Raw genomic sequence first — 25401 nt, 5'->3', positions numbered from 1 at the left:
CCGAGGCCTGTCATTACCCCAGAGGAACCTCCTCACAGCTCTGCCAATTTCTCTAAAATATCTTTAAGGAATAAGCAATGGAAGCCCTCTTAAAGTATAAATACATCTGGGCATAACATTCATTTTTACAACAGCTATCTTACCCCACAAACTCAGTGGAAGGTCAGCCCAGTGGAGGAAGTCTATCTTAATCTGTGAAAGTATTTTATCTAAGTTAGTTTTGACAATTAGATTAGGTTGTTTAGTAATTAGAATACCTAAGTATTTCGCGTAGTCTGATTTCCAAGTAAAGGGCCAGGGAATATCCCTATGAGAGAGGGGCAATTTCCCAATGGACATGGCCTCCGATTTGTGCCAATTAATTTTGTATCCAGAAAGGTCCCCAAATTGGTATAGTAATTCCATAAGTTTAGGGACGGATTCCTGTGGTTTGGAAAGAAACAAGAGGGTGTCATCTGCATATAATGCAATTTTATGTTCTTGTCCATCTACCTCGATCCCCTTAATACCTGCATTTTGCCTCACTGCACAAGCCAGAGGTTCAAGGGCCAAGTCGAAGAGCAATGGAGATAAGGGACAGCCCTGTCTGACCCCACACTGAAGGGAGATGGGTCCCGTCTGCTGGCCGTTAGTATTGATCCTAGCTGAAGGCATTTTATAGATTGTCCACACTCAATTTACGAAAGAGGTAGGGAATCTGAATTTCTCAAGAGTTGCCAAGAGGAAGTCTATATGTACTTTATCAAAGGCCTTTTCAGCATCAAGGGACAGCGGCAGAGCCTGGTTGGTCATACGGGACGTAATGTGGATAAGATTATGAACCAGACGTATATTATCTGCTCCCTGTCGCTTAGGGATAAAGCCAACCTATCCCGATGTATAATTGTATGTACACAGCTATTAAGACGGGTTGCCAAGATTGTAGCAAAGATTTTGACATCAACATTCAATAATGATATTGGCCTCTAATTTTCACATTGCTGCAGGTCCCTTTGTGGTTTTGGTATAAGAGACACATTTGCTACATACATCGTTTTAGGCAATTCATGTGTATTTGCAGCTTCAGTGGCCACCTCAGCCAGTAGTGGGGCTAGGTTATCAGAGAATGTTTTGTACCAATCAGACGGGTACCCATCCTACCTGGGGCCTTTCCAGGTTTAATTTTTTAAATTGCTTCCTGGATTTCAGCCAAGGATATGGGTGCGGCAAGATGTGTGGCTTGTGTATCAGTGAGGGTTGGAATCTGAATTTTATCTAGGAAGTGTTGGATCTCTTCACACCCATAGGAGGGGACATGATTATATAGTGCTAAGTAAAAAAATTTAAATGCTGCGTTAATTGCCTTGTTATCAGTATGTAAATGCCCATTACTGTCTTTGATGCCTGCTATATGGGAGCTATTTTGTATTTGTTTGATTCTAAAGGCCAGCAGTTTGCCAGCTTATTCTCCTGATTCCCAGTATGTTTGCCTTGAGCAAGCTAGAAGGAAGTCAGCCTGCCTGGCATGTAATAGATTCACTTCATATTGTAGCTTCAGAAGACTAGAGTAGGAACGAGGGGCTGGGCTGGTATTGTATTCCAACCAAGCCGCTTTGAGTTTCTCTTCCAATTCTTTAATGTTCTTGAGCTGTTCCTTTTTTTAAAATGAGGCAAAGGCTATAATTCTGCCTTGTAAGTACCTGTAAGCCTTAAGGGTATCCCAAAGAAGTACCAAGCTAGTCTCAGGTTTTCTATTAAACTTCAAAAACTCTTGAATTTCAGATCCAATCATTGTAATGAATTTGGGGTCCTTTAACAGGGATGTATTTAGTCTCCAATGTTTCTGCTTCAGGTCTCCACTGTCTGTCAATTGTATTTTTAATACCACAGGTGCATGATCTGAGATAATGAGTGGGCCAATATCACATGCAATTACCTGTTTCCCCAAAATTGGAGACAAGAGCCAGAAGTCAATCCTAGAGCTTGTCTTATGGGATTTTGATAAGAAAGTAAAGTCCCTGTCTTTGGGGTGTAGTAATCTCCATACATCATAGAGGCTAAGGTCCTTCATAAAACTATTTAACAGAACACGTGATTTAGATAACACAGAATACCCTGTGCTCCTGTCCATTAGGGGATTCATAACCTCGTTGAAGTCTCCTCCATAAATTAAATTACTGTTCTCCCTTGCAAGGAGCTTAGCGTGTAAAGCTGTAAAAAAGGAGGGGCAATCTTCTTTGGGGGCATACACATTAGCCAAAAGGATGGTTTGGGGCCCAATCTGGGCTTCCACAATGATAAATCTTCCTAGGGGGTCTGCCTCTAGATTAAGGGGGTTCAACATGATACGCTTATGAACTAGGATTGCCACCCCTCTTGACTTGGAAGAGGACCCTGCCCCCAAAACATAGCCCACCCAGCTCCATTTAAGCCTGTGAATGTCTTTTTCTGCCATATGTGTTTCTTGTAGGAAGGCCACATCTACATTGTGTCTCTTTAAATACCTAAGAATTTGGGTTCTTTTTTGTGGTGTTCCTAGTCCCTTAACACTGAAGGTAATTAAATTCATATGTCCTGCCATAAGAAAATTTTAAGGACATACATTGCCCAAAAATCTATAGCCCTAGCACTTAATATTCTAGACCCAGCTGGTCTCATTCGCAGGCTCACCCTTCCTGAGCTTCAATTATTAAGGCCCATGACCTGGAGTCCCACAGCTAATGCCAGAGGACAAGTCTGATTCGGGAAGTTCCGTTCCATTGCATCAGCGGGGGGGTCCTTGTATACCATCCAAAACAGGTCTTCATCAAAACTCAACATAAGTATATTAGAAAACAGAATGAAAAACATTTGATTCGAGCTCCTGTAAAACACAATGTATGTTGGGTTAGCCATTCTAGCATTTGTAGGTGTGAAAGCAATGGTGAGAAAGGTGGTTATGAGACAGTAGAGTGGGGGAATGAAAAATCGCAAAAAGGAGAGAATTGGGGGATAGAAGCAAAAGAAAAGTGAGGAAAACATTATTAAACTTTCCAGAAGGGGCAGCTATGGGGCAAATTCCCAGTTACCACCCACCCACCCCCATCCCACATCCAGTGCAAAACTAACATACAGCAACTTCAAACTTGGAATCAACTTCACCCTCCTAGTGATCTATAGCTCTTGCTTCCGCCTACTCGCTGCAAAGGCCAGTACATGGTAGTTATCCAGGAGTAGTCTCTGTTCTTGCCATCGTTGTTGAAAGGCCCGACAACAGCCGAATCTCCAGGGTTAGTGACTTGCGTCTTCACAGAAGCAGTCTTGGAAAGACCCCCACTCGACTGTACATGCACACACAATGTCTAGATATTACCAACAGGACAAGTCTCTCCCCGCCCAGAGGTGAAAAACATAAGATCGAACATTATGCTCATGGCAGGATAATGGCCGACCACTTCTGGGTATTCAGCAGTCCCTGACCTATTGAACATTTCAAAAGCTCCCTTGGAGACTCCAGCATGCGCCCAAACGATACGCATTTAGCACTTTAAGTCTAAGAGGAAGGAAAAGCCACATCTCAAACTCGAGAAGAAATAGAACACATCAGACTCCTTGTAAATTGCCCTGCTAACTGAGCAGAGAGGCACCTTTTACCGTGGTGATTCTCTTTATTTAGCAGGGGGAGAGTAACTGGCCCTATCCACCCCCAGCACAGTACTTCCAGTGACTGTTGCTGGTGTGTGTCTTATGTTTCATTTTAGAATGTGAGCCCTTTGGGGACAGGGAACCATTTATTTATTTATTATTTCTCTGTGTAAACCACCCTGGGCTATTTTTGGAAGGGCAGTATAGAAATTGAAATTATTATTATTATTATTATTATTATTATTATTATTATTATTATTATTATTAAGGCACTACCTTGACGTGGTTGTTGGGCTTGTGTGCTCTAATGAAGGTGAGAGCTATGCCAGAGGTCCAACCATACTGGACAGGTCTCACCAGAGGAGCCAGACAAAGAGTGCCTCTCCCATCAACAATATGGTGAGACGTAACTTTAATAAATCTATTTTATTGTCGCCCGGGTCAACAAGGACCGCGCCAGGTGCTATAGCCCCTGGACATCTGGTGGCAAGTGGGTTACAGGACTCAGGATCTTCAGTTGAGCAACCAGGGCTGGAGACAGCAAAGCTACTGGAAGAAAAGTTGCTTAACCGAAAAAAATATACAAAAAATGCCAACAAGGAAATAATGATCTGCTATTACAAGTCTAGTCCAACTAGAAGAGGTTATTTAAGGTTATTTAAAAAGAATGTACCAAATTTGGAAAGAGAAGCATCAAGATACAGAAATTACAGAACAAAGGCTAGCAGACCAGAGAAGATTCATAATAAGAAATAAAGTATTCACAAGAAATAATAATAGAAAGGAAAAATTGCTTGCTATGTAAATAAGAGTCAGCCGTTTGCTTGCAAACTCCGCAGGAAAGCTTCAGCTTGGGCCGGGTCGCTGTAGCGATGCATTCTGCCTTCCTGGATGCAGCAAAGAATGGCAGGATATTTGAAAAAGTAGGTTACATTCTTTTCTCTAGCCCAAATCCTGCAGCGTTGAAATTTCTTGCTTTGATCCACGATTGCCTTTGGGAAATCATGAAATAGATAGATCCGACCGTTATCTGGGCCCCATCGAAGAGAACCTGTCTCTCTTGCCCTTGCTAAGAGATCTTCTTTGGTTGTAAATCTCAGCAGTTTGAAAATGATGGCCCGAGGTAGAGCACCTACTGCTGGGGTGGACCCCAGGGCTCTATGAGCTCTCTCAATCTCAAGTTTGTAGTCGCTGGGGAGGTCCAAGGCTTGACGTAGTAAAGTGGTGACAAAGTCAATCATGTTGCAGTCCCCTGAGCCTTCTTTCACCCCCACTAAACAAAGATTATTCCTTTGGTTGCGACCCTCCAGATCAATTAGCTTATCTCTAAAAGATGCCAGTTCACGATTGGTTTGTAGGAGAGAGGCCTCCGTAATGGAGGCTCTATCCTCTACTGCCGAGATGTGTTCCTCATTTTCTTGTACCCTGGAAGTGAGCTGTTCCATGGAGGTCCAGATTTCACCTATCTCTGCCTTAATTGCCTCCTGACCCATTTTTATGCTTTTGGTGTCATTTGCCACTAGGGATGGGCCCGGACCGGTCCGGAAGCCATTTAAAAAACCTGGGCGGTCCGGTTCGGGTGGGGGGGTTTCTTTAAGAGCGGCGGGAGGGTTTACTTACCCCTCCCGCCGCTTTCCTGCTTGGCGCCCGTAATCTTTAGAATAATTGGGGCGGCAGGACACCAGCCGCCTCCCCGTGACCGGATTAGGGGCCAAATCAGCCCAAACTACTGCTGCAGCCGCCGCCACTGACCACCCACCCAACCGCCCAACACAAGGCCCAATTTCGGGCCAAGGAAGCCACCCCCCACACGGCCGATGACAGGCTGAATCGGCCCAAACTACAGCCACCGCCGACCGCCCTCCCAGCCGCCCGAGTCCTCACCACAACAAGGCCCGCGTTGGTCGGGCCGATCAGGGCCCCACAATTTGAAAAGGAGAGGAGCTCGCAAACAGAGCTCCTCTCTCTGCAAAGTCTCGGCCCGAACTGGGGCTTTGGGCGCAAAGGACGCCTGGGAGTTCTGACGCTCTTTGGAACTCCCAGGCGTCCTTTGCGCCCAAAGCCCCAGTTCGGGCTGAGACTTTGCAGAGAGAGGAGCTCTGTTTGCGAGCTCCTCTCCTTTTCGAATTGTGGGGCCCTGATCGGCCCGACCAACGCGGGCCTTGTTGTGGTGAGGACTCGGGCGGCTGGGCGGGTGGCGGCTGTAGTTTGGGCCGATTTGGCCCCTAATCCGGTCGCGGCGGGCGGCGGGGACGGCTGGTGTCCTGCCGCCCCAATTATTCTAAAGATTATGGGCGCCAAGTGGTAAAGCAGCAGGAGGGGTAAGTAAACCCTCCCGCCGCTCTTAAAAAAAAAACCCCACCCAGTGCCGGACCGCAGTTGGCGGTTCCGTGCACACCCCTATTTGCCACTTCCTTAAGAAGGGAGAAGAGGGCTTTGGTATCTACCCCTTCCTCATCCGTGCAGTCTGTGAACGCCTCTGGGATCTACTTCCAGATTGCACTGAGCACTTTTGGGAGCAGGAGAAATTAGGGATGTGCATGGAACCGCCTGGCCGGGTTTGGTTTGAGTCTGGAGTGGACTCAAACCTGACTGGACCAGTTCAGTACGTCACCCCCTTGAACCCCACCCCCCTGTTTGGTCCGAGGAGGGTTCGCAAACTTTTTTTTAAAACCGTTAATTTTTTTTTTACCCTCTCCCCCTTGAGGAAGTTCCTTGTGGCGGGGTGGTGGTGTCCGCGGAGGTTCCCCCTCAACCCGCTGGCCTTTGTTCTCACCCCTCCAGCGAGTTCAGGCCTCCGTAGTTTGGTGTGGTGGCCATTTTGGATGCCACCGCGCATGCACATATGGCCTCCGCGAGGCCCTGGGTCATGCCAGGCCTCACAGAAAATGTTTGCTGGGTGGATTTCCGGAACGCCAAGTGTCAGCATGAAGGGGAGTTCCCCTGTGTTTGGTATGGTCTGCTCTTTGAGTGATTTGCAAGTGCAAGCACTGGGGATGAGGGAAAATTGGTGAAATTCTGTGAAGGGAGTCCAGAAGGGGAGGGGGAAGGAGAAATTCCTGAGTTAACAAGAATGCAAAATGTGGGTCTTCCTATAAGGCTTCGTCTTATTGAAGCTTGGTCACCATAGGAACATATGCTTTACATATGCAGATGTTGCTGGAGGGTGCCTGTGGTGGAGACCACAGGTTCAATGTAATCTGAACCCTTTGTGTCTGAGCTGATTCCATGAGGCTGCATTTTTCCTTCATCACAGAGAAAAAACAATGGTATTTACTTTAAACTTCCATGGCCTCTTAAATGGTCTGGGGTGTGGGGGTGGGAAACATGAGGTGATGATGGCAGTCACAAAGGCAATTTCATTATAAAAATCAGCAAAGATCTGGGTCAGATTCAGCAGGTTTGGGTTAAGCGTTCTGTTGTTTTGACTAGTCAGTCTTGCGGAACACCGGCTGGCTGTTAAACTAAAAAAAAAAGGGGGAATAATGAAAGGAAGCGTCTCATGCATCCTCCTCTAGGATGTGATTGGTGGGAGAAAAAACCCGGAGTAAGCTGTGGGAACGCACACAAAGATCCGCAGGGAATGCAGAGAGGAGCCAATGAATTGTGAACGGTCCATTTAATGTTGCGAATTAAACAGCTCCAAATCTGCTGAGAAGCAGATCCACTCTTCCGATAACCTGGAGCATGAAGCTATGTCTGGATAACTCCCTGACAGGGTACAGGGCCTGGGAGAAATCCAGTCTTTGTTCCTACTTAATTTTATGGTTCTACTTTGTCACTTTTCTTTTATATCACACTGGTCTATCGTAACTGACCCATTCCTTTCCTGCTCTTCCCCTTTCTTTCTTCCAACTTCTCAAACTACCCAAACTAATTTCTTCATTTCCCACTCAAGCCCAGGACTGAAACTCCTTTTCTTACTGTCAATTGCCTCTTCTTGCCAAAGTTTCTAAAAGAGTTTTTCCTGCTTCTGTGCAGGGGTCCATCCCTATTAATCAACCGCATAAATTGCTTCATCTTCAAAACCCTCTTAACATTTTAGAAAACCCATTTTAACAAAAAATCACACACAGACACACACAGAGAGACACATAGTTACTTTCCATTTGTTCACACTAGTTCAAAATTGTGCCATTCCAATATGGATACATCAGCAATTTCAATTAACTATCAGCAAGTTTCTAAACTACGAAAGATCAACATGTATGATAAAACCAAGGTTATGTACTGTGAAAGCTCAAATGACCTATTGTGCCCTTTTACTGTAAGACATAGATAAAGAAGCAGAACTAGAAGAGTCAGTGTAACTCTTCAAAACAAATTCTGTCTACTTTTTAAAAATGAGACAGGGAAAGTCTGGGTAAAGGCTATAAAAAGAGAAGGAGAAAAAAGATTTGAAGGACAAAAATGTCAGTGTGCCCACTTGTCATGTGTGACTGCATACAAATCCTCCTTTTCTTATTAACAAACTCTTTGTTCAAGTGAAGAGGTACCGCATACCTGAATTATAATTCAAGAACTGTCGGAGATATGGTCTGTACGAGGATGGCTGAAATGTGGTGTGGAAATTTTTCCCAAACAGAATTTCCCCCCAGAAATTTTCCTCTTAATTTTTTCATGAAAAATTTTCCATTTCTAAAAATTCATTGGCCAACATCCAGACTAGCATTGCACATATGCAGTAGTTCAAGTTCCAGATTACTGCTGTGCTATTGTTTGATCAAGGGAAAGGACAATTTTAACTGATCTGAAGCCTGTGCATTACCAAAATATGCACCTGAGGATGGCGTGACCTTCAGTGACATATTTGGGTGATGCACAGTGGGCTTCAGAGGGAAGGGGAGATTGATTAAAATTGCCCCTTCCCCTGCCAAGCATCAGCACTAGTCTACAACTTTCACTGCTGCATGCGTACAATGCTTGTCTGGATGTTGGTCATTGTTTATTTATTTATAGTCATTTATTTAACATATTTTTATACCACCCAAAACACAAGTTCTCTGAGTGGTTTACAAAACAATAAAAACAACCAAAAAAAGATTGACACATTTCAACAATTAAAATTTGAAAAGTTAAAACAATTAAAAAACAATTAAAACAATATCTAATTAAAAGCCTGGGTGAACAAATGCATCTTGACTGCCTTTTTAAAATTTGTAAGAGATGGGGAGGCTCTTATTTCAGTAGGAAGTAAGTGTGGAAGTGTGTTCCAAAGCCTTGGGGCAGCAATGGAGAAGGCCTGTCCCTGAGTAGTTACCAGACGAGCCTGTGGCAACTGCAGACGGACTTCTCCAGATGATCTCAATGGGCAGTGTGGTTCATAGCAAAGAAGACGTTCTCTTAAATACCCAGGATCCAAGCGATTTAGGGCTTTATAGGTTATAACCAAAACCTTGTACTTTGCCCGGAAACTTATCGGTAGCCAGTGTAGATCTTTTAAGATCAGAGTGATATGGTCTCTCCAAGATGACCCAGAGACCAACTGGCTGCTGCATTCTGGACTAACTGCAGTTTCCAGACTACGTACAAAGGCAGACCCACATAGAGCGCACTGCAGTATTCAAGTCTGGAGGTGACCAGCAGATGTACTACTGTTCTGAGATCATTTAACTCAAGAAAATGGATGCACCTGGCGTATCAGCCGAAGCTGATAAAAGGCACCTCTGGCCACTGCCTCAACCTGGGACACCAGGGAGAGTTTTGTGTCCAGAAGCAACCCCAGACTGCGTACCTGTTCCTTCTGGGGAAGTGTGACCCCATCCACAACAGGCAGATCTCTGGAGTTCCCACCCCACACAATAAGTACCTCTTTCTTATCTGGATTCAGTCACAGTTTGTTACCTTTCATCCAGCCCATCATTGCCTCCAGGCAGGCATTTAGGGAGGTTATGCCTTCTCCTGATAATGCTGACATGGAGAAATAGATTTGAGTGTCATCAGCATACTGATAACACCCTGCACCAAATCTCCTGATGATCTCTCCCAGCAGTTTCATGTAGATGTTAAACAACATCGGAGACAATACAGAGCACTGAGGGATACCATACCGAAGTTCAGTTTTTGAAGAACAACAGTCCTCGAGAGACACCATCTGGAATCTGCCCGAGAGGTAAGAGTGGAACCACTGTAAAGCAGTGCCTCCCACCCCAAACCCCCTCAGACACTCCAGAAGGATACTATGGTCAATAGTATTGAAAGCTGCTGAGAGGTCCAAAAGGACCAACAGTGTCACACTTCCTCTGTCAATTCCCAATTGGAGATCATCCACCAGGCCGAACAAGGCAGTCTCCATCCCATAGCCCACCCAAAAGCCAGTCTGAAACAGGTCTAGGTAATCAGTTCCATCCAAGACTGCCACCACCAGTTGAGTTGGGAGGCCACCACCCTCTCATTTACCTTGCCCAGCCATGGAAGGTTGAAGACAGGCCTATAGTTGCTCAACTCTGAGGAACCCAGGGCAGGCTTCTTCAGAAGTGGTCTAATAATTGCCTCCTTAAGGCAAGGAGCCATCCTGCCCTCCCTCAGAAAAGCATTTATGATCTCTACCAGGCCTTCCACAACAACCTCCCTGCCAGATAGTATTAGCCATGTTGGGCAAGGGTCAAGAGGTGGTAGGCTGCATCGCTCCAAGCAGCTTGTCCACATCCTCATGAGTTACAAACTGAAACTGATCCATAGGGATGTGCACGGTCCAGAGCAGTCCGGACCGGCACCGAAGGGGGGCCTTCCTTTTAGGGCGGGGAGGGCTTGCTTACCCCTCCCGCCTCTTTGCCCCTGCCAGAGGCCGTATTTCACAGAGTAACGGGGCGCTGGAAACCAGCCGCCGCCCCCTGCCGCAAGCAGATTAAGCCAAAAACTACCCGGCCGGCGGGTAGACCGGGCCTCCGGCGATTGGCGTCCTTTGTGGCGCGCGCATGCGCATGCGCAAAGCCTCAGTAGCCTGCAGGACTTCAAAGCGAGAGGAGCTCTGTTTGGTAGCTCCTCTCTTTGTTTACACCAGCATCGGGTGAGGACTCAGGCGGGCGGGCGGGCGGCTGGGAGGGAGGGAGGGCTGGTGAGCAGCGGCGGCGGCAGTGGTAGCGGTAGTTTTTGGCTTAATCTACTTGCGGCGGGGGGGCAGTGGTGGGGGCGGCTGGTTTCCAGCGCCCTGTTACTCTGTGAAATACGGCCTCTGGCGGGGGCAAAGAGGCGGGAGGGGTAAGCAAGCCCTCCCGCCCTTAAAGAAATACCCCCCACTCGGGCCCCCGAACCAGCCAGGTCCGAACCGGTCCGGCAGTTCGGTCATTCTTTAGAATGGCCTCCGGACCGGTTCGGACACACCCCTACTGATCCAGCCTAACCACATAAGAGGAAAATAATTATGGAAATTTAATACAAATGAAGAAAAATTGTACTTATATTTTCCCGGAAAATTTCCAATTCAGATTTTCCTGGAAAACCCACATATTTAGGTATAAGTAGCCTCTTACCTAACCCACAGAAATATCTGAATTTCCTCTGCAGGAAGAAAAAGAAGGAAAACCTGAGGAACTAGCACACTCAACTGGATTTAGTCTTCTCTCCCTCTCCATAAAGAAGCCTCCAGTGAACCATGTACGGCAGGAAGGGTCCATGGAAGATTTCTAGTGCAGCTTCACATGACCTCCATCAAGTTGGTAATGGGGAAAATGCTGGAGATAAGTTGGGAACCAAGAACGACAGGTTGCTTACTTGTAACTTGGGTTCTTCTAGTGGTCATCTGTGCTCTTACGCAAATGGGCTTTGTGCCTGCACAGAGACCTCGTCGGAGCTTCTTCAAGCTAGATCTTTTCCTTTTGGCGATAGCCCTGCCCCCACTGGATATATGCGGCTGCGTGGGCTTCCCTCCTCAGTCTTCTGAGTCAGCACCTGAAAGAGACTACAGAGGGGAGGTAGGGTGGGCATGTAAGAACACAGGTGACCACTAGAAGAACCCAAGTTACAGGTAAGCAACCTGTCATTCTTCGACGTGGTCTCTGTGCTTTACACAATGGGTGCATAGCAAGGTGCACCCAGTGCCAATCTTACCTGGAGGCGGGTCTCAGTAAAATACAGACTGCAACACAGCCCTGCCAAAGAAGGCATCCCTGCAGGCACGAACATCAAGGGCATAGTGTTGCTGATGATGGCAAGCACACGTAGCATCCTGGCAGATAACGTCGAGTAGGATAGAACTGTTGACTGCTGTGGATGCCGCAATGGCCCTGGTGGAGTGGGCCTTAATGGAGGGCGGCAATGGCCGTTTTGCAATTTGGTAGGCTAACGTGATGACGTGCACCACCCAGCGGGATATTGTCTGTGAAGAGGCCTGGGCACCCTTGTGTAGGTCGGAGTGCGTGATGAAGAGGAAGTGAGATGCACGCCAAGCAGCAGTTCAATCTACGTAATAGGCCAGAGTGGAGTCCAAGTGAACGTCCAAGGAGTGGAGTCGACGTTGAGCATCATCTGAATGACTGGGAAAGGCAGACACCACCTTTGGTAGGAAGGCAACATCCAGTCTGAGGATGACCTTGTCCTTGTGGGAGGTGAGGTAGGGGGAATTCACTCAGAGAGCCCTCAGTTCACTGACCCACCTGGCAGAGGTGATAGCGGTGAGGAAGGCAACTTTGCAGGAGAGGAGGTCCATTGTAGCTGAGGCTAAAGGCTTAAAATGGAACAGGGAGCCCATGATCAGATTGTCCGGGTCGTTTCACCAGAGGAGTGAGTCCAAAACATGGGGAGGGATTCTTGGTTGCCTGAGCGTGGATATTACCAAGGTAAGGGCCCATGCTGGGGCCAAGATGAGTGGATCTGGGTATAAGTGTGAGAGGCCCTTAAGGAACTGTTTTATGAGTGGGTCCATGAACCAGGACGACGAGTTTGGAGGAGAGTGAGAGACGATAGCTCACTCATGGGGATGTCAATTTTAGGCCCACCTCCTTGAGGGAGAGAAGGTAGGAGCAGACATGTTGATTGGATAGTTGTGATGCAGGAACATTCTGGCATTCACGGAATTTCCAGAAATGGGTCAATTTATGTCTGTAGGATTTTATGGTGGACAGTTTATGGGCCACCAATAGGATGCACTGGAGGTCTAAGGGGAGGGAGGCCTGATCCACCAGGCCGTGAGCTTCAGGAGAGGAAGGTTGGAGAAGGCAGCCTGATTGCTGTGTGAGGAGGTGGGGAATGTCCATCAGGTGTGTGTAATGGTACCTGGAAAGGTGCAGGAGACGGGGGAACCAGGGTCCCCTGGGCCACCACAGAGTGATAGGGATGCACTGTGGCTGGTCCCATGCAATCTTTTGGAGAATCTGAGTTATGAGGGGAATGGGTGGAAAGAGGTACGCTGAAAGACCTTTCCAGGACATTGTGAACGTGTTGCCTAGGGAGCAGTCCCCAACGCCCACTCGAGAGCAGTATAGTTGCATTGCGTGTTGACCAACGATGCAAACAGATCTCTCTGCAGTGTGAACCAGCGGCGGAATAGAGACCTCAGTGTTGGTTGATCTATTTGCCATTCATGGGAGGTGGTACCCTCCCTGCTGAGAGTGTCTGCCGTCACGTTGGCTGTTCCTTGGATGTGTATCGCCATAGGCGCGATATTGTGCTGAATGCACCACATCCAGAGTTCAATGGAGAGCTTGAGCAGGGCCTTGGATGATGTCCCTCCCTGGCGGTTGAGATATGCTTTTGCTGTAGTATTGTCTGTTTGCACAAGGACCAATGAGTTGGCGATGAAGGGGAGGAAGCCCCTGAGGGCCTTGAAGATGGCGAGAAGTTCCAAATAGTTTATGTGATGTGCGGCTTCCTCTGGGGACCAAAGGCCCTGGAGGCGGTGGTTCAGGGCGTGGGCACCCCAGCCCTGCTTGGAGGTGTCCGTGGTGAGGAATAAGCGGTGCTGAGGGGCATGGAACAGGGAGCCCATGATCAGACTGTCCGGGTCGTTTCACCAGAGGAGTGAGTCCAAAACATGGGGAGGGATTCAAAGAAGTCGTGCAGCAGGATCCATCTGGGGGCAAAAAATATGTAGAAACCAGTGTTGGAGCATCCTCACAATGAGACGTGCGTGGGGCAGTACATGAGTCGTGGAAGGCATGCGTGCCAACATTTGTTGTATTACTCGTGCAGGTTGGCGAGGATGCAGCAGGGGTTTTGAGGAGTGGCCCAGAATGGCTTGCACTCTAGTCCGGGAGGAACAAGTGTGCTAGGGAGGAATTGAAGAGGAGTCCCAGAAATTCTATCGTTCTAGTGGGGATGAGTTTGGACTTGTTGTGGTTGACCTGTAGGCCTAGGGCCAAGAGTAGAGAGATGGTAACCTCTAGGTCTTTCAGGAGGGTATGGGGATTGCTTGCTACCAGAAACCAATTGTCTAGGAAGGGGAAGACCTGGATTCCCTCTTGTTGGAGGTAGGCAACGACCGGGGCCGTACATTTGGTAAAGACCCACGGTGTGGAGGCCAAGCCAAACAGGAATGCTTGGAACTGGTAGGTCATGCCCACTACCTGGAAATGGAGGTAACGGCAATGTTGAGGCCGAATGGTGATATGGTAGTAAGCATCGCGTAGGTAGAGAGAAACAAACCAGTCCCCTTTGTGGAGCAGAAAGGTGATAGTGGGAATGGTGAACATCCTGAACCTTTGGTAGGTGACATGTCAGTTTAGTTTGCAGAGGTCTAGGATGGAACAGAGGGTACCGTCTGGTTTCAGTACCATGAAATACTTGGAGTGGAAGCGCAGGAATTGTGGATTGTGAACCAGTTCTATAGCATCTTTGGAGAGCAGAGATTCGATTTCTGAGAGAAGGACCGGAGCGGGTGGTGTGGAGAATGGAGGATTGAACAGGTGTCATGGCTCAGACCTCTGGTCAGAGGAGGAACGGGAGGACTCGGTTGGGAGTACAGGCTCAGAGGCACAGCAGCAGGATTTGGCTGGGAGAAGAGACTCTGGAGCTGAGTTGGAACAGCTGGCAGACATGAGGGCTGAGGAGACTGATCAGGAGGAAGCTGGAATTTCACCTGTGTAAAGAAGATGTCTCAAAAGAAAGGCTCAGTGGGAGTCACGCAGGCGCAAGATCTCACCGGAGATAAAATAGAAGTGCTGAGCCAGGAAAACCTGATTGGCTGCCTGTTATCTTGAGCCCTATATTAAGCAGACTGTTCTTGGCACAGATTACTGTCAGCAACATTTCCTATTGAAGACAGTGTGTGTACTTAAGAATTATCCAACCTTTCGTGTGTCAGCCTGTCCTTGTTCTGTTCATTCCTTGTTCCGTTATTTCAGTTATTACTCAGTTATCATGGGGGGGGGGGGTACCTAGTTTAGTTCAAGAGACTTTATTTTGTTGTGGGTGGCTGGAGGGGAAGGATGGGCGATTCTTATAGGGCTGGTACTTTGAGGGTCGAAAGGAGCAATCAGACTGTTGATATAGTGGTTGAAAGTGCTGAAACTGATTTTGCTGCCAGTGTTGAGGGCAATAGGAGCAATATGGTGGCTGTTAAGAACATAAGAACAGCCCTGCTGGATCAGGCCCAAGGCTCATGTAGTCCAGCATCCTGTTTCGCACAGAGGCCCACCAGATGCCGCTGGAAGCCACAGGCAAGAGTTGAGGGCATGCCCTCTCTCCTGCTGTTACACCCCAGCAACTGGTACCCAGAGGCACCCCGCCCCCAAGGCTGGAGGTGGCCTACAGCCCTCTGACTAGTAGCCATCAAGAGACCTCTCCTCCATCAAATTATCCAAACCCCTCTTAAAGACATCCAGGTTGATGGCTGTCAACACATCTCGTGGCAGAGAATTCCACAAGTGGATTATGCATTGTGTGAAAAAATAATTACGTTTGCTGGTCCTAGATTTCCTGGCAATCAGTTTCATGGGATGACCCCTGGTTCTAGTGTTATGTGAGAGGGAGAAGAATTTCTCTCTATCCACTTTCTCCACCCCATGCATGATTTTATATACCTCTATCATGTCTCCCCGCAGTCGTCTTTTTTCTAAACTAAATAGCCCCAGGTGTTGTAGCCTAGCCTCATAAGAAAGGTGCTCTAGGCCCTTGATCATCTTGGTTGCCCTCTTCTACACCTTTTCCAGTTCTACAATGTCCTGCTTTAGATGTGGTGACCAGAATTGTACACAGTACTCCAGGTGTGGCCACACCATAGTTTCGTATAGTTTTGTATAAGGGCATTATAATATTAGCAGTTTTTATTTTCAATCCCCTTCCTAATGATCCCTAGCATGGAATTGGCCTTTTTCACAGATGCCGCACATTGAGTCGACACTTTCAACGAGCTGTCCACCACGACCCCAAGATCCCTCTCCTGGTCAGTCACCGACAGCTCAGATCCCATCAGCATGTACTTGAAGTTGGGGTTCTTCGTCCCAATGTGCATCACTTTACACTTGATAACATTGAACTGCATGTGCCACTTTGTCACCCACTCACCCAGTTTGGAGAGATCCTTTTGGAGCTCTTCACAATCAGTTATGGATTTCACTACCCAAAAGATTTTGGTATCATCTGCAAATATGACCTCCTCGCTGCTTACCCCTACTTCTAGATCATTTATGAATAAATTAAAAAGCACCGGTCCCAGTACAGATCCCTGGGGGACCCCACTTCTTACTTCCCTCCATTGTGAAAACTCTCACTTTATCCCTACCCTCTGTTTCCTGTCTTTCAACCAGTTAGCAATCCACACATGTACTTGTCCCCTTATCACATGACCGCTAAGTTTCCTCAGGAGTTGTTGATGAGGAACTTTGTCAAAAGCTTTTTGAAAGTCCAGGTATACAATGTCAACTGGATCATCTTGATCCACACACTTGTTGACACTCTCAAAGAACTCCAAAAGGTTGGTGAGGCAAGATTTACCTTTGCGGAATCCATGCTGGTTCCCTCCCAGCAGGGCCTGTTCTTCTATGTGCTTTACAATTTTATCCTTGAGGATGCTTTCCATCAATTTGCCTGGAACGGACGTTAAGTTAACCGGCCTGTAATTGCCTGGATCACCCCTGGATCCCTTCTTGAAAATCGGTGTTACATTTGCTACTCTCCAGTCCTCTGGTACAGAACCTGATTGCAGGGATAAGTTATATATTTTAGCAAGGAGGTTGGCAATTTGACATTTAAGTTCTTTGAGGACTCTTGGATGGATGCCATCCGGCCCTGGTGATTTGTTAGTTTTCAGTTTTTCCAGACACTTTAGAACATCATCTCTCGTTACTTTTATCTGGCTCAGTTCTTTAGCCGCCATCCCCGAAAAGCCTGGTTCAGGAACAGGTATATGCTCAGTATCCTCTGCCGTGAAGATGGACGCAAAGAACTCATTTAGCTTCTCTGCAACCTCCATATCCTCCTTAATAATCCCTTTCACTCCCTCATTGTCTAATGGTCCAACTGCCTCCCTGGCAGGTTTCCTGCTTCTGATGTATTTAAATAAGTTTTTGTTATTCCTCTTGATGCTTTTAGCTAAATGTTCCTCAAACTCTATTTTCGCCTCCCTTATTGTTACCTTGCATTTCTTTTGCCAGAGTTTGTGTTCCTTTCTGTTCTCTTCATTTGGACAGGCCTTCCCATTTCGGAAGGAAGTCTTCTTCCCTTTTATGGCTTCCTTGACGGTACCCGTTATCCATGCTGGCATCTTCCAGGACTTAGTGGTACCTTTCCTCTTTTTGGGTATACAATCTAACTGGGCTTCTAGTATTGTGGTTTTGAGTAAACTCCATGCACTCTGGGGCGAAGTGACTCTCCTGATTTTTCCCCTCAGCTTTCTTTTCACCATAATCCTCATTTTAGAGAAGTTTCCTCTTCTGAAATTCAAAATGACTGTGTTAGACGTCCTTGGTGATTCTCTCCCCACATGTACGCTGAATTGGATGGCACTATGGTCACTGTTCTCTAAAGGGTTGATGACACTGACATCATGCACCAGATCCTGGGTGCCACTCAGAATTAAGTCCAAGGTTGCCTTCTCTCTGGTCGGTTCCAAGACCAACTGTTCTAGGGCACAGTCATTCAACGTATCTAGAAATTTGACCTCTCTGTCATTACCTGACTGTGAATTTACCCAGTCTATGTGTGGGTAATTGAAGTCACCCATGATTATAGCCCTGCCTCTCCTTGATGCCTCCCTGATTTCCTGCTGCAACTCCGAGTCACTGTCAGCATTTTGATCAGGAGGGTGATAGCATATCCCCAGTACCACAGTGCCTTTCAGGCCTTGTACTGTCAGCCACAGGGTTTCTGTGGAAGACTCCAGTCCACCTAGGTTTTCTAGCTTGTTAGATTCTATCCCTTCTGTAACATACAGTGCTACTCCACCTCCAAGGCACCCCTCCCTGTCCTTTCTATAGAGTTTATATCCAGGGATAACAGTGTCCCACTGGTTCTCACTGTTCCACCATGTTTCTGTTATGCCCGCGACATCTATTTCTGCATTAGCAACCAAGCACTCCAGCTCACCCATTTTGGCTCGGAGGCTTCTGACATTGGCATACGCTGAATCTCTCACCTGATGTACGCTATCTATCTTTTGACTCTTTGCCCAGCTGGCACAGTCTCCCATTTGCTCTTTATGAGGTTCTGCTCTGTCCCCTTCTTTTTTATCTGAAACCTTTGCACCCTCACACTTTAAAGGATGGCTTTTGCTGAACGGGATACTGCCCAGCTTCCATCGGCTGTTCCCCAGGCATCATTTTAAAAGCTGCTCTGCCACCTTTTTTACTTTAAGCGCCAGCAGTCTGGTTCCATCTTGGTTCAAGTGGAGCCCGTCCCTTTTGTACAGGCCTTGCTTGCCCCAAAATGTATCCCAGAGCCTAACAAATCTAAACCCTTACTCCCGGCACCAGCATCTTATCCACGCATTAAAACCCCTCAGCTCTGCCTGTCTCACTGTACCTGCGTGTGGAACAAGTAGCATTTCTGAGCATGCTACCTTGTGGGTCCCGGACTTCAATATGCTACCTATCAGCCTAAATTTGGCTTCCAGGACCTCCCGACTACATTTCCTCACATTGTTGGTGCCAACATGCACCACGACAGCTGTCTCCTCCCCAGCACTGCCTAAGAGCCTATCTAGATGCTGCATGATGTCCACAACCTTCGCACCAGGCAGTCAAGTCACCGTGCGGTCAACACGTGGGTCACAAACCCATCTCTCTATACCTCTAATGATCGAATCACCTAATACAAGGAGGCCCCCACCCCCCAGAGACGTATCCCCTGTGCGAGAGGATATGGGCTCATCATCCATGGAAGGGGTCCCTTCTAAAGGAGCATTTCCCTCTTCCTCAGACCGATGTCCTCCTTGCCGAGACCTTCATTCTCCCTGACAGCAGAGGAGCTATCAGCCCTGGAGTGGGATGTCTCTATCACGTCCCTGAAGGTCTCAAGGTCTTGGTGACTCATCGACCAGGCTGTGTTTCTGAGGCACTGAACCTTTTGAAGAGTCTCATCAATTTTCTCCCCCAAAAGGGCCTCACCCTCAAAGTGGAGATCTTTGATGAGAGACCTGGCCTCTGGGGCTAGGTCAGATGAGCATAGCCATGTGTGTCTGTGGATCGCTACAGAGGTAGCCATTACCTTCAGTGGTGTTGTGGATAGTGTGCAATTCCAGTTTTGTAACTTGGGTCGCTTTGCATAAGAAGACCTTGGACGGTCGCCACTTGAATGCTTTTAGAGGCTGTATCTGAGGATTTAAGGGCTGGTTCCCACAGCCAGGACCTCAGGCATGAAGCACGGTTTTTTCTAGCTAGCTTGGTGAATTTTGAGCAATGGGCACATGCTTCTACTTTGTGGGCCTTGCCAAGGCAGAACAAACAGTGGCTATGGCCGTGCGAGGAAGGAAGCTTGGCCCTACAACGGACACACCACTTGAAGGTGACTCCTTTGGCCATAGGCCAATGAAAGAGGAAAAACGCTGAGCTCAGAGGGCAAGGCACGGGGGGCGGGTGTACAGAGGAAGAAATAAAAACGCTAATGCAGGAAAGGAGACTAAGAACTCAAATAAAGGAAGGTAAAAGAGAGGAAGGAGAAGGTATAAATTTGTACTTATGCAAGATCTAGCTCAGAGAAAATCTCAAACGGTGTCGATCTGTCCGCAGACCAAGAAAGACTGAGGAGGGAAGCCCGCACAGCCGCATATATCCAGTGGGGGCAGGGCCACCGCCAAAAGGAAAAGATCTAGCTTGAAGAAGCTCCAACGAGGTCTCTGCACAGGTGCAAAGCCCATTCGTGTAAAGCACAGAGACCACATCGAAGAAGTCATGATCCCAGCAAACATGACATCTGAACCCATCCAAGTACATCATCATCATCATCATCATCATCATCATCATCATCATCATCATTTATTCTATTTCTATACCGCCCTTCCAAAAATGGTTCAGGGCGGTTTACACAGAGAAATTACAAATAAATAAGATGGATCCCTGTCCCCAAAGGGCTCACAATCTAAAAAGAAACATGATAGATACCAGCAACTGGAGGTACTGTGCTGGGGGTGGATAGGGCCAGTTACTCTCCCCTTGCTAAATAAAGAGAACCACCACATTAAAAGATGCCTCTTTGCCAAGTTAGCAGGGGTCATGTCCTGAGTGTCTTTACCCAACATTTCCCCAACTTCTAATCAAGATTTAAAGTCAGGTGGAGAGTATCAGGAGAACATCGGGTGGAGATCTCAGAAACTGGACTTGGATGGGTTTGGACAGCATACCTATCCAGAGTGTACACTCTTGGGTCCCAACGTATCCCCTGCATTTCCCCCACTTACAGACTTGCTGGTGGTTGTATGAAGTCACCTCAGTATGCCTTTTATAATTAACTATGGTAAGATCTCCCACCTCCTCCAACACATATGCTCCTGTAAGTACTTCCTAAGTTCCATGGAGAAATAACCGAAAAATTAGTTGAAAAAAGTATGAGTAGAAGAAAGACAGGTTAAGGGGAAAAGAAATCAGATAGTTGAAGGGCTAAGGAGGGTCGGGAGAAAAATCCTCACACCGGGCCTAAGAACAGGAAAGGCTTTATACTACTGGTAGAAAAGAAACAGAACTGGAAGGGAGCAAGTAGTAGGGAACAGTGGGCAAGTGATCCAGCATGTTTTTTTTCATGTTATCTTTTGGTTTTAATAGAAATGTTGCCATACTGTACCTAATTTCAGGTATTTCAAGTAGAAAAATAACTTATAAATTTTATAAATGCATAATAAAGAACATTGGAGAAGAGGCCAAGGAGACAGGGAACTGAGTTTCAAATATTGATTTAAAATAATCAAACAAATCTTTGGCTGCAAGACTCTAGCATATACTCATTAATGATTAAACAACTCATGGTACAATTAAAGTCAAAGGACACATTTTATCATAATCTCCTGCCTAAGTAAGCAAAATATTAAAGTGCAGTTCACCTCTGGAGTGTATGTATCTAGTATGTATGTCTGCATCTTGTATGTATGCAAATTTTATCAGGAAAGTTTGGTATATTAATAGATTTCTTATAACATTAGCAATATGAATAAGAATACAGCTTCATCTGTAGGTGTGGAGGACTGCACCAAAACCCATACATGCCCTTATAACAGACTATCTGAACTACAGAAGACAAACATTTTTAATAAGAAGAAGTTATAATCTGCCTACTTCCCTTTCACTATAATCTTGACAATTACCATCTTTACCAATTAGCCCATGTGACTCAAACGTTCAGGTGTCCGCCATCTTGAATTGGGGTGAATGACATCATCACAAACTACACTGTTTAGGTGTCCTTATGTGCCCCTATAATTGTACTAAATTTGGTCCAAATCGGTTTCCACTTGTGCCTGAAACATTCACACGTCCACCATCTTGAATTGGGGTAAATGACATTATCACAAATTACGCTGGTAAGGTGTCCTTATGTGTCTCTAGTACATCTGTTCCAAATTTGGTTCAAATTAGGTAGGTGGTTCACAGGTTAGCCCATTTGTGTCTCAAATGTTCACACATCACTATCTTAAATTGCAATGAATGACTGTTAGCTCCATCAGCCACTCGCCATCCGTCATTTAATTTACTCCCTAAGGATTGGGCCTCAGAGCATCAGGCAGGCTTCCCTCTAAGGTGCGAGCATGAATACACGTGCACCAACACCCAGGCCTCCACACAGCCATTTCTGGCAGGTGTACAGTCCCTGCTGCACCCGCCACCACCGCCTGGGAAGGGAAGCATTTCCTCATTTCCCGCTCTCCCTGGCCACACTGCCGCCTCATGCCACCTCCTCCCTATCCCCAGAAGGGCCTCGGCCTCCTCCTCCTCCAGCCAGAGGAGGATAGAGGGAGGACGGGTGGCAGCTTCCCCTGGCAGTCCAGAGAGACTGGTGGTGGGGACCTGGGGAAGCCAGAGGAGGACAGAGGGAGGAGGATGGGTGGTGGCGGCTCCCCCCCGCCGGCAGCCCAGAGATACCTTTTTTTAAAAAGGTTAAAAAAAGTGTGGTGCATTATTTCTGGGGGCCTGGGGAAATTAGGGGGGGAAAGATTCCTGGTGTGTGTGTGATGTGCACACACTGCCTTGATAGTGCCACCCAGAACAAAACTCTTTCCACTCACTGGTGATAAAAATTAGAGGGAACATTGGTGTCAAGGAGAGGGGGTTCGGTTCACCTAGGTCCTCCTTCTTGAGGCGTTCAGGTGTCCCTGCGGCAGCTCCTCTCCTGGGAGCATGTGCCACTCTCCCAACCTGCCTTCTCATCCCTGGCCCGCTCCAACTTATCAAGCCCCTGGCACTCTTTACACCCCCACCCCTCACTAACTGGGCCTTCTCCCAATTATTTCCCCCAATTACTTCCCTGCCGCCTCTTTATTGGTATGGAGGTTTGGGCTTCCCTCTTAGCCCCTCCGTCCACCCTCCCTAAGGCATACCTGTGATGTCATCAGGGAGTGTCTTGGGCCAGGCCATTCCCCTCCCTCATCGGGAGCCAGGGTCCAGGCAGGGCTCCCGGCTATCTCCCTCAATGGCCCCTGCACCAGTGGCTCTTCCACGAACTTGCCGGGCCGCACATCGTTGGGCACCGTCTGCTGTGCTGGCTCTTGGGTGGCGTCCGGCACGGCAGTAAGGCTAGTGGGTTTGCCTGCTGAGCAATGACATAATTGCAAATGGTGTTGCTGAGGTGTCCCTACAATTGTACCAAATGCTGTTCAAATTAGTCAATTTGACTTTGCATTGCAAAGTTGATATGGACACAAACACAAAGAGCTGGGTGATGTCATAAGCTTACTTTCCTTAAGGCAAGTAGGCTAAAAATGAAAAGGTATTCAAGTTGCCAGAAAGGCTGCCACCCTGAGACAGAAGACTTAAGTGTGAATTCCAGACCAATTTTCTATACTTTATCGCAGCCTTGTAATACACTAATAAACTCAAGGACATGATGAAAATAAAACAACCCTTCCCTCTTATTTTAAATTATATTTTCTGCATTTTCTTCCAAATACTTAGAATCCTTGAAAATAAGGTACAAGACGAACTTTATACAGATAAACAAAATGGCTAGATATTGCTGCATGAACAGGTCCAAACAGATGACAGTCTGCCCTCTTTCAAGATCTCTTGAAAGTGGGGGCAGTCTTCTCCCAGATAACTGGTTTCTTTGCTGAATTCAGAAGTCTTAGTTAAATTAGTGTAACATGAATGTTTTTGAGCTACCCCATTAATTAATTTAAATTAATATATATATATTTAAACACCCATCTTTCCACCAAAAGAAAAGATACTCAAGGAAGTGTAGATTTAAAAAACAATTACATAAAATCTCAGGAAAACAGCAAACTAAAAGACAAAAAGCAGCTGATGATAGGAATAAAGCAATCATTCTCGCCCTAACTTCCCAAGGGCCCAGGCAATAATTGTTTTATGCAGACATCCAAAAGACAGGTGAGGGAGTGCCAAATGAATGTTTCTGGGGAAGGCATTCCACAACTGAGATGCTTTGTAAACAGATTTAGATCACAGCTTGGAAAAGAAGTCAGACATTTGGATCCCACTATCATAGGCTGGTCCCCTCCTATAATGATTGACAAGGATACAGAATATTAGTTTTCAAAACTGAAACAGGGATGTTACATACAAAGATGAAAATAAAAATAAAAATAACTAAGGAAGTGTGACAAGTGGAGTAGTACTGGTAAAGGAAACAAAAGACTACAATTCCCACAACCCCCTGGTTTATGAATGTCACTAATAAGCGACTGAAGTGAGCATTCTTATGAGGCTGAAGTTCACAAAAGTGCAGCTGCAGCTGCTACTTCTAGAACTTTGCAAATATGAGTCAAGGAAAATGATTTACCAGCATATCTGAATTTATGATTTTAAAAGATAATGTATAGCTTTCCCACACCGATTGGGATGAAGTAGCTTGCTATGTTTCTTGCTTAATGTTTTCCAAAAAGGAAGAGGGAAGCGTCTCCCTTTCAGAGAGATGGCCGAGAGCCAGCAAGTTCATTCTGTCAGCATGTGCAGCTTCTGTGGCAGAACTAGGTATTGATCAAATTCAATATCAGTGTGGATATCCTGGAACTGGGGAGAGTGGGGGAGGGGAGTGGGTTGATTTGTAAAAAGGCATAGAATTTGTTCAAGTTTTCACTGCTTCTTCAGTATTTTACTATGAAATGTGTTACTCAAATTTTTGAGGGGGAGGGGTAGGTTAAAGTAAAGTTGTGCAGTTGTCAGGTAAGCTGAACGGGATGTGCAGTGTGCAATTCCAAGCATGTTTACTCAGAAGTAAGAGCAAACTAGATATTACTGAGAGTTCCATGAATGCCACCTTTCCCCCCAAAAGCTGATCTGGATCTCTGTGTGTGTGTGTGTGTAAACCTTTCTCTCTGTGCATGGTCCATTGCTGATTACCCACCACCCCCAAGCTGCTATTACTTTTGGAAGAGAAAACATAATGGCACAAAAACTGTGCCTGTAAGTTTTTCCATCTGTCACTAATTGGTTCAAGGGGTGATTAAAGTTAGAAAATTGGCAGAAGGGCAAAGGGCAAAAATTTCCTCCTGCTGCACTGTGGCCCCGATCCTATTGAGATAAGACTCTTACATGGGGCAGGGGGCGAGGCTTGCCTCTCAGGAGCTTGCGTTATCCCAGTCAAACTCCACACCTGATACAAAACATACACCTTCTGGACATTGCCAGGATATTGTTTGGACATATTATAGGCATGGACTCTTTTTGACTTTTCTACAAAGCTTTTATTGTCTAACAAATTCTATTATTAAATTAGTGTACAGAGGTTTGATATAAAAGGCTCTTCTTAAAAAAAGAAGACAGTGATTACATTAAAGAAGGCTTGAGTCAAAAGAATAACTAGCCATCACAAAAGGCTTGCATCAAAATAAATGCATAAAGTTAAAATAGACCTTTGAGAATAAACAATAAATAATAATCAATAAACAATCAAGGCTTGAAAAACCCTCTCTCCCAGTGTGAAAAGACACTTGAAACAATATTTTGGCCTCAAAAGACACTATCTTGCATACAAAAAATAGTTCTTTAGTTCTTCCTGGCATCTCAGAAAAGCATTCTTAAAAATAAAAAGTACAATTTAAAAGAGACTGGCCCCATCTTGAAAAAGGATAAGTTCCTTATGTGTGTGCTCTGGAGTATTCTCACTCCACCTGCCCCTCCTAATTCAAAACAATCCATTTAGTTGTTATGTTATGTTACTCTGAGTGGAGACAGAAATATTGTTTTGGTTTATTGTGCTCTTTAACCTCATTAAGTTCAGGATGGTCTCTTATAAATGGCTTGCAAGGCCTTGACACTTGTA

The 25401-nt window shown here is 46.3% G+C and overlaps 1 protein-coding gene across 5 annotated transcripts in view; it reads left to right on the top strand.

Moving 5' to 3' along the window:
* Positions 1–25401, top strand: part of SLC25A27 (solute carrier family 25 member 27) — a 114489-nt gene that overhangs the window by 61161 nt on the left and 27927 nt on the right. For 2 of the 5 annotated variants that reach the window (XM_053284073.1, XM_053284072.1), the window contains exon 1: positions 23837–24110. The exons of 1 other annotated variant lie outside the window; for it this stretch is intronic. In XM_053284073.1, coding sequence (XP_053140048.1) covers positions 24008–24110 — 103 coding nt within the window. In that variant the 5' untranslated portion in view covers positions 23837–24007. Of the gene's footprint in view, positions 1–9590; positions 9716–11109; positions 11258–19703; positions 19819–23836; positions 24111–25401 lie in introns of those variants that run through there. 2 more of the 5 variants (XM_053284077.1, XM_053284074.1) reach the window with 2 other exon arrangements.

The sequence above is a fragment of the Hemicordylus capensis genome, chromosome 1 (genome assembly GCF_027244095.1).
Source record: "Hemicordylus capensis ecotype Gifberg chromosome 1, rHemCap1.1.pri, whole genome shotgun sequence".
NCBI classification, from domain to species: domain Eukaryota; kingdom Metazoa; phylum Chordata; class Lepidosauria; order Squamata; family Cordylidae; genus Hemicordylus; species Hemicordylus capensis.
Note: the sequence above shows the minus strand (reverse complement) of the source record. Positions and strands in the feature narration are given on the sequence as shown.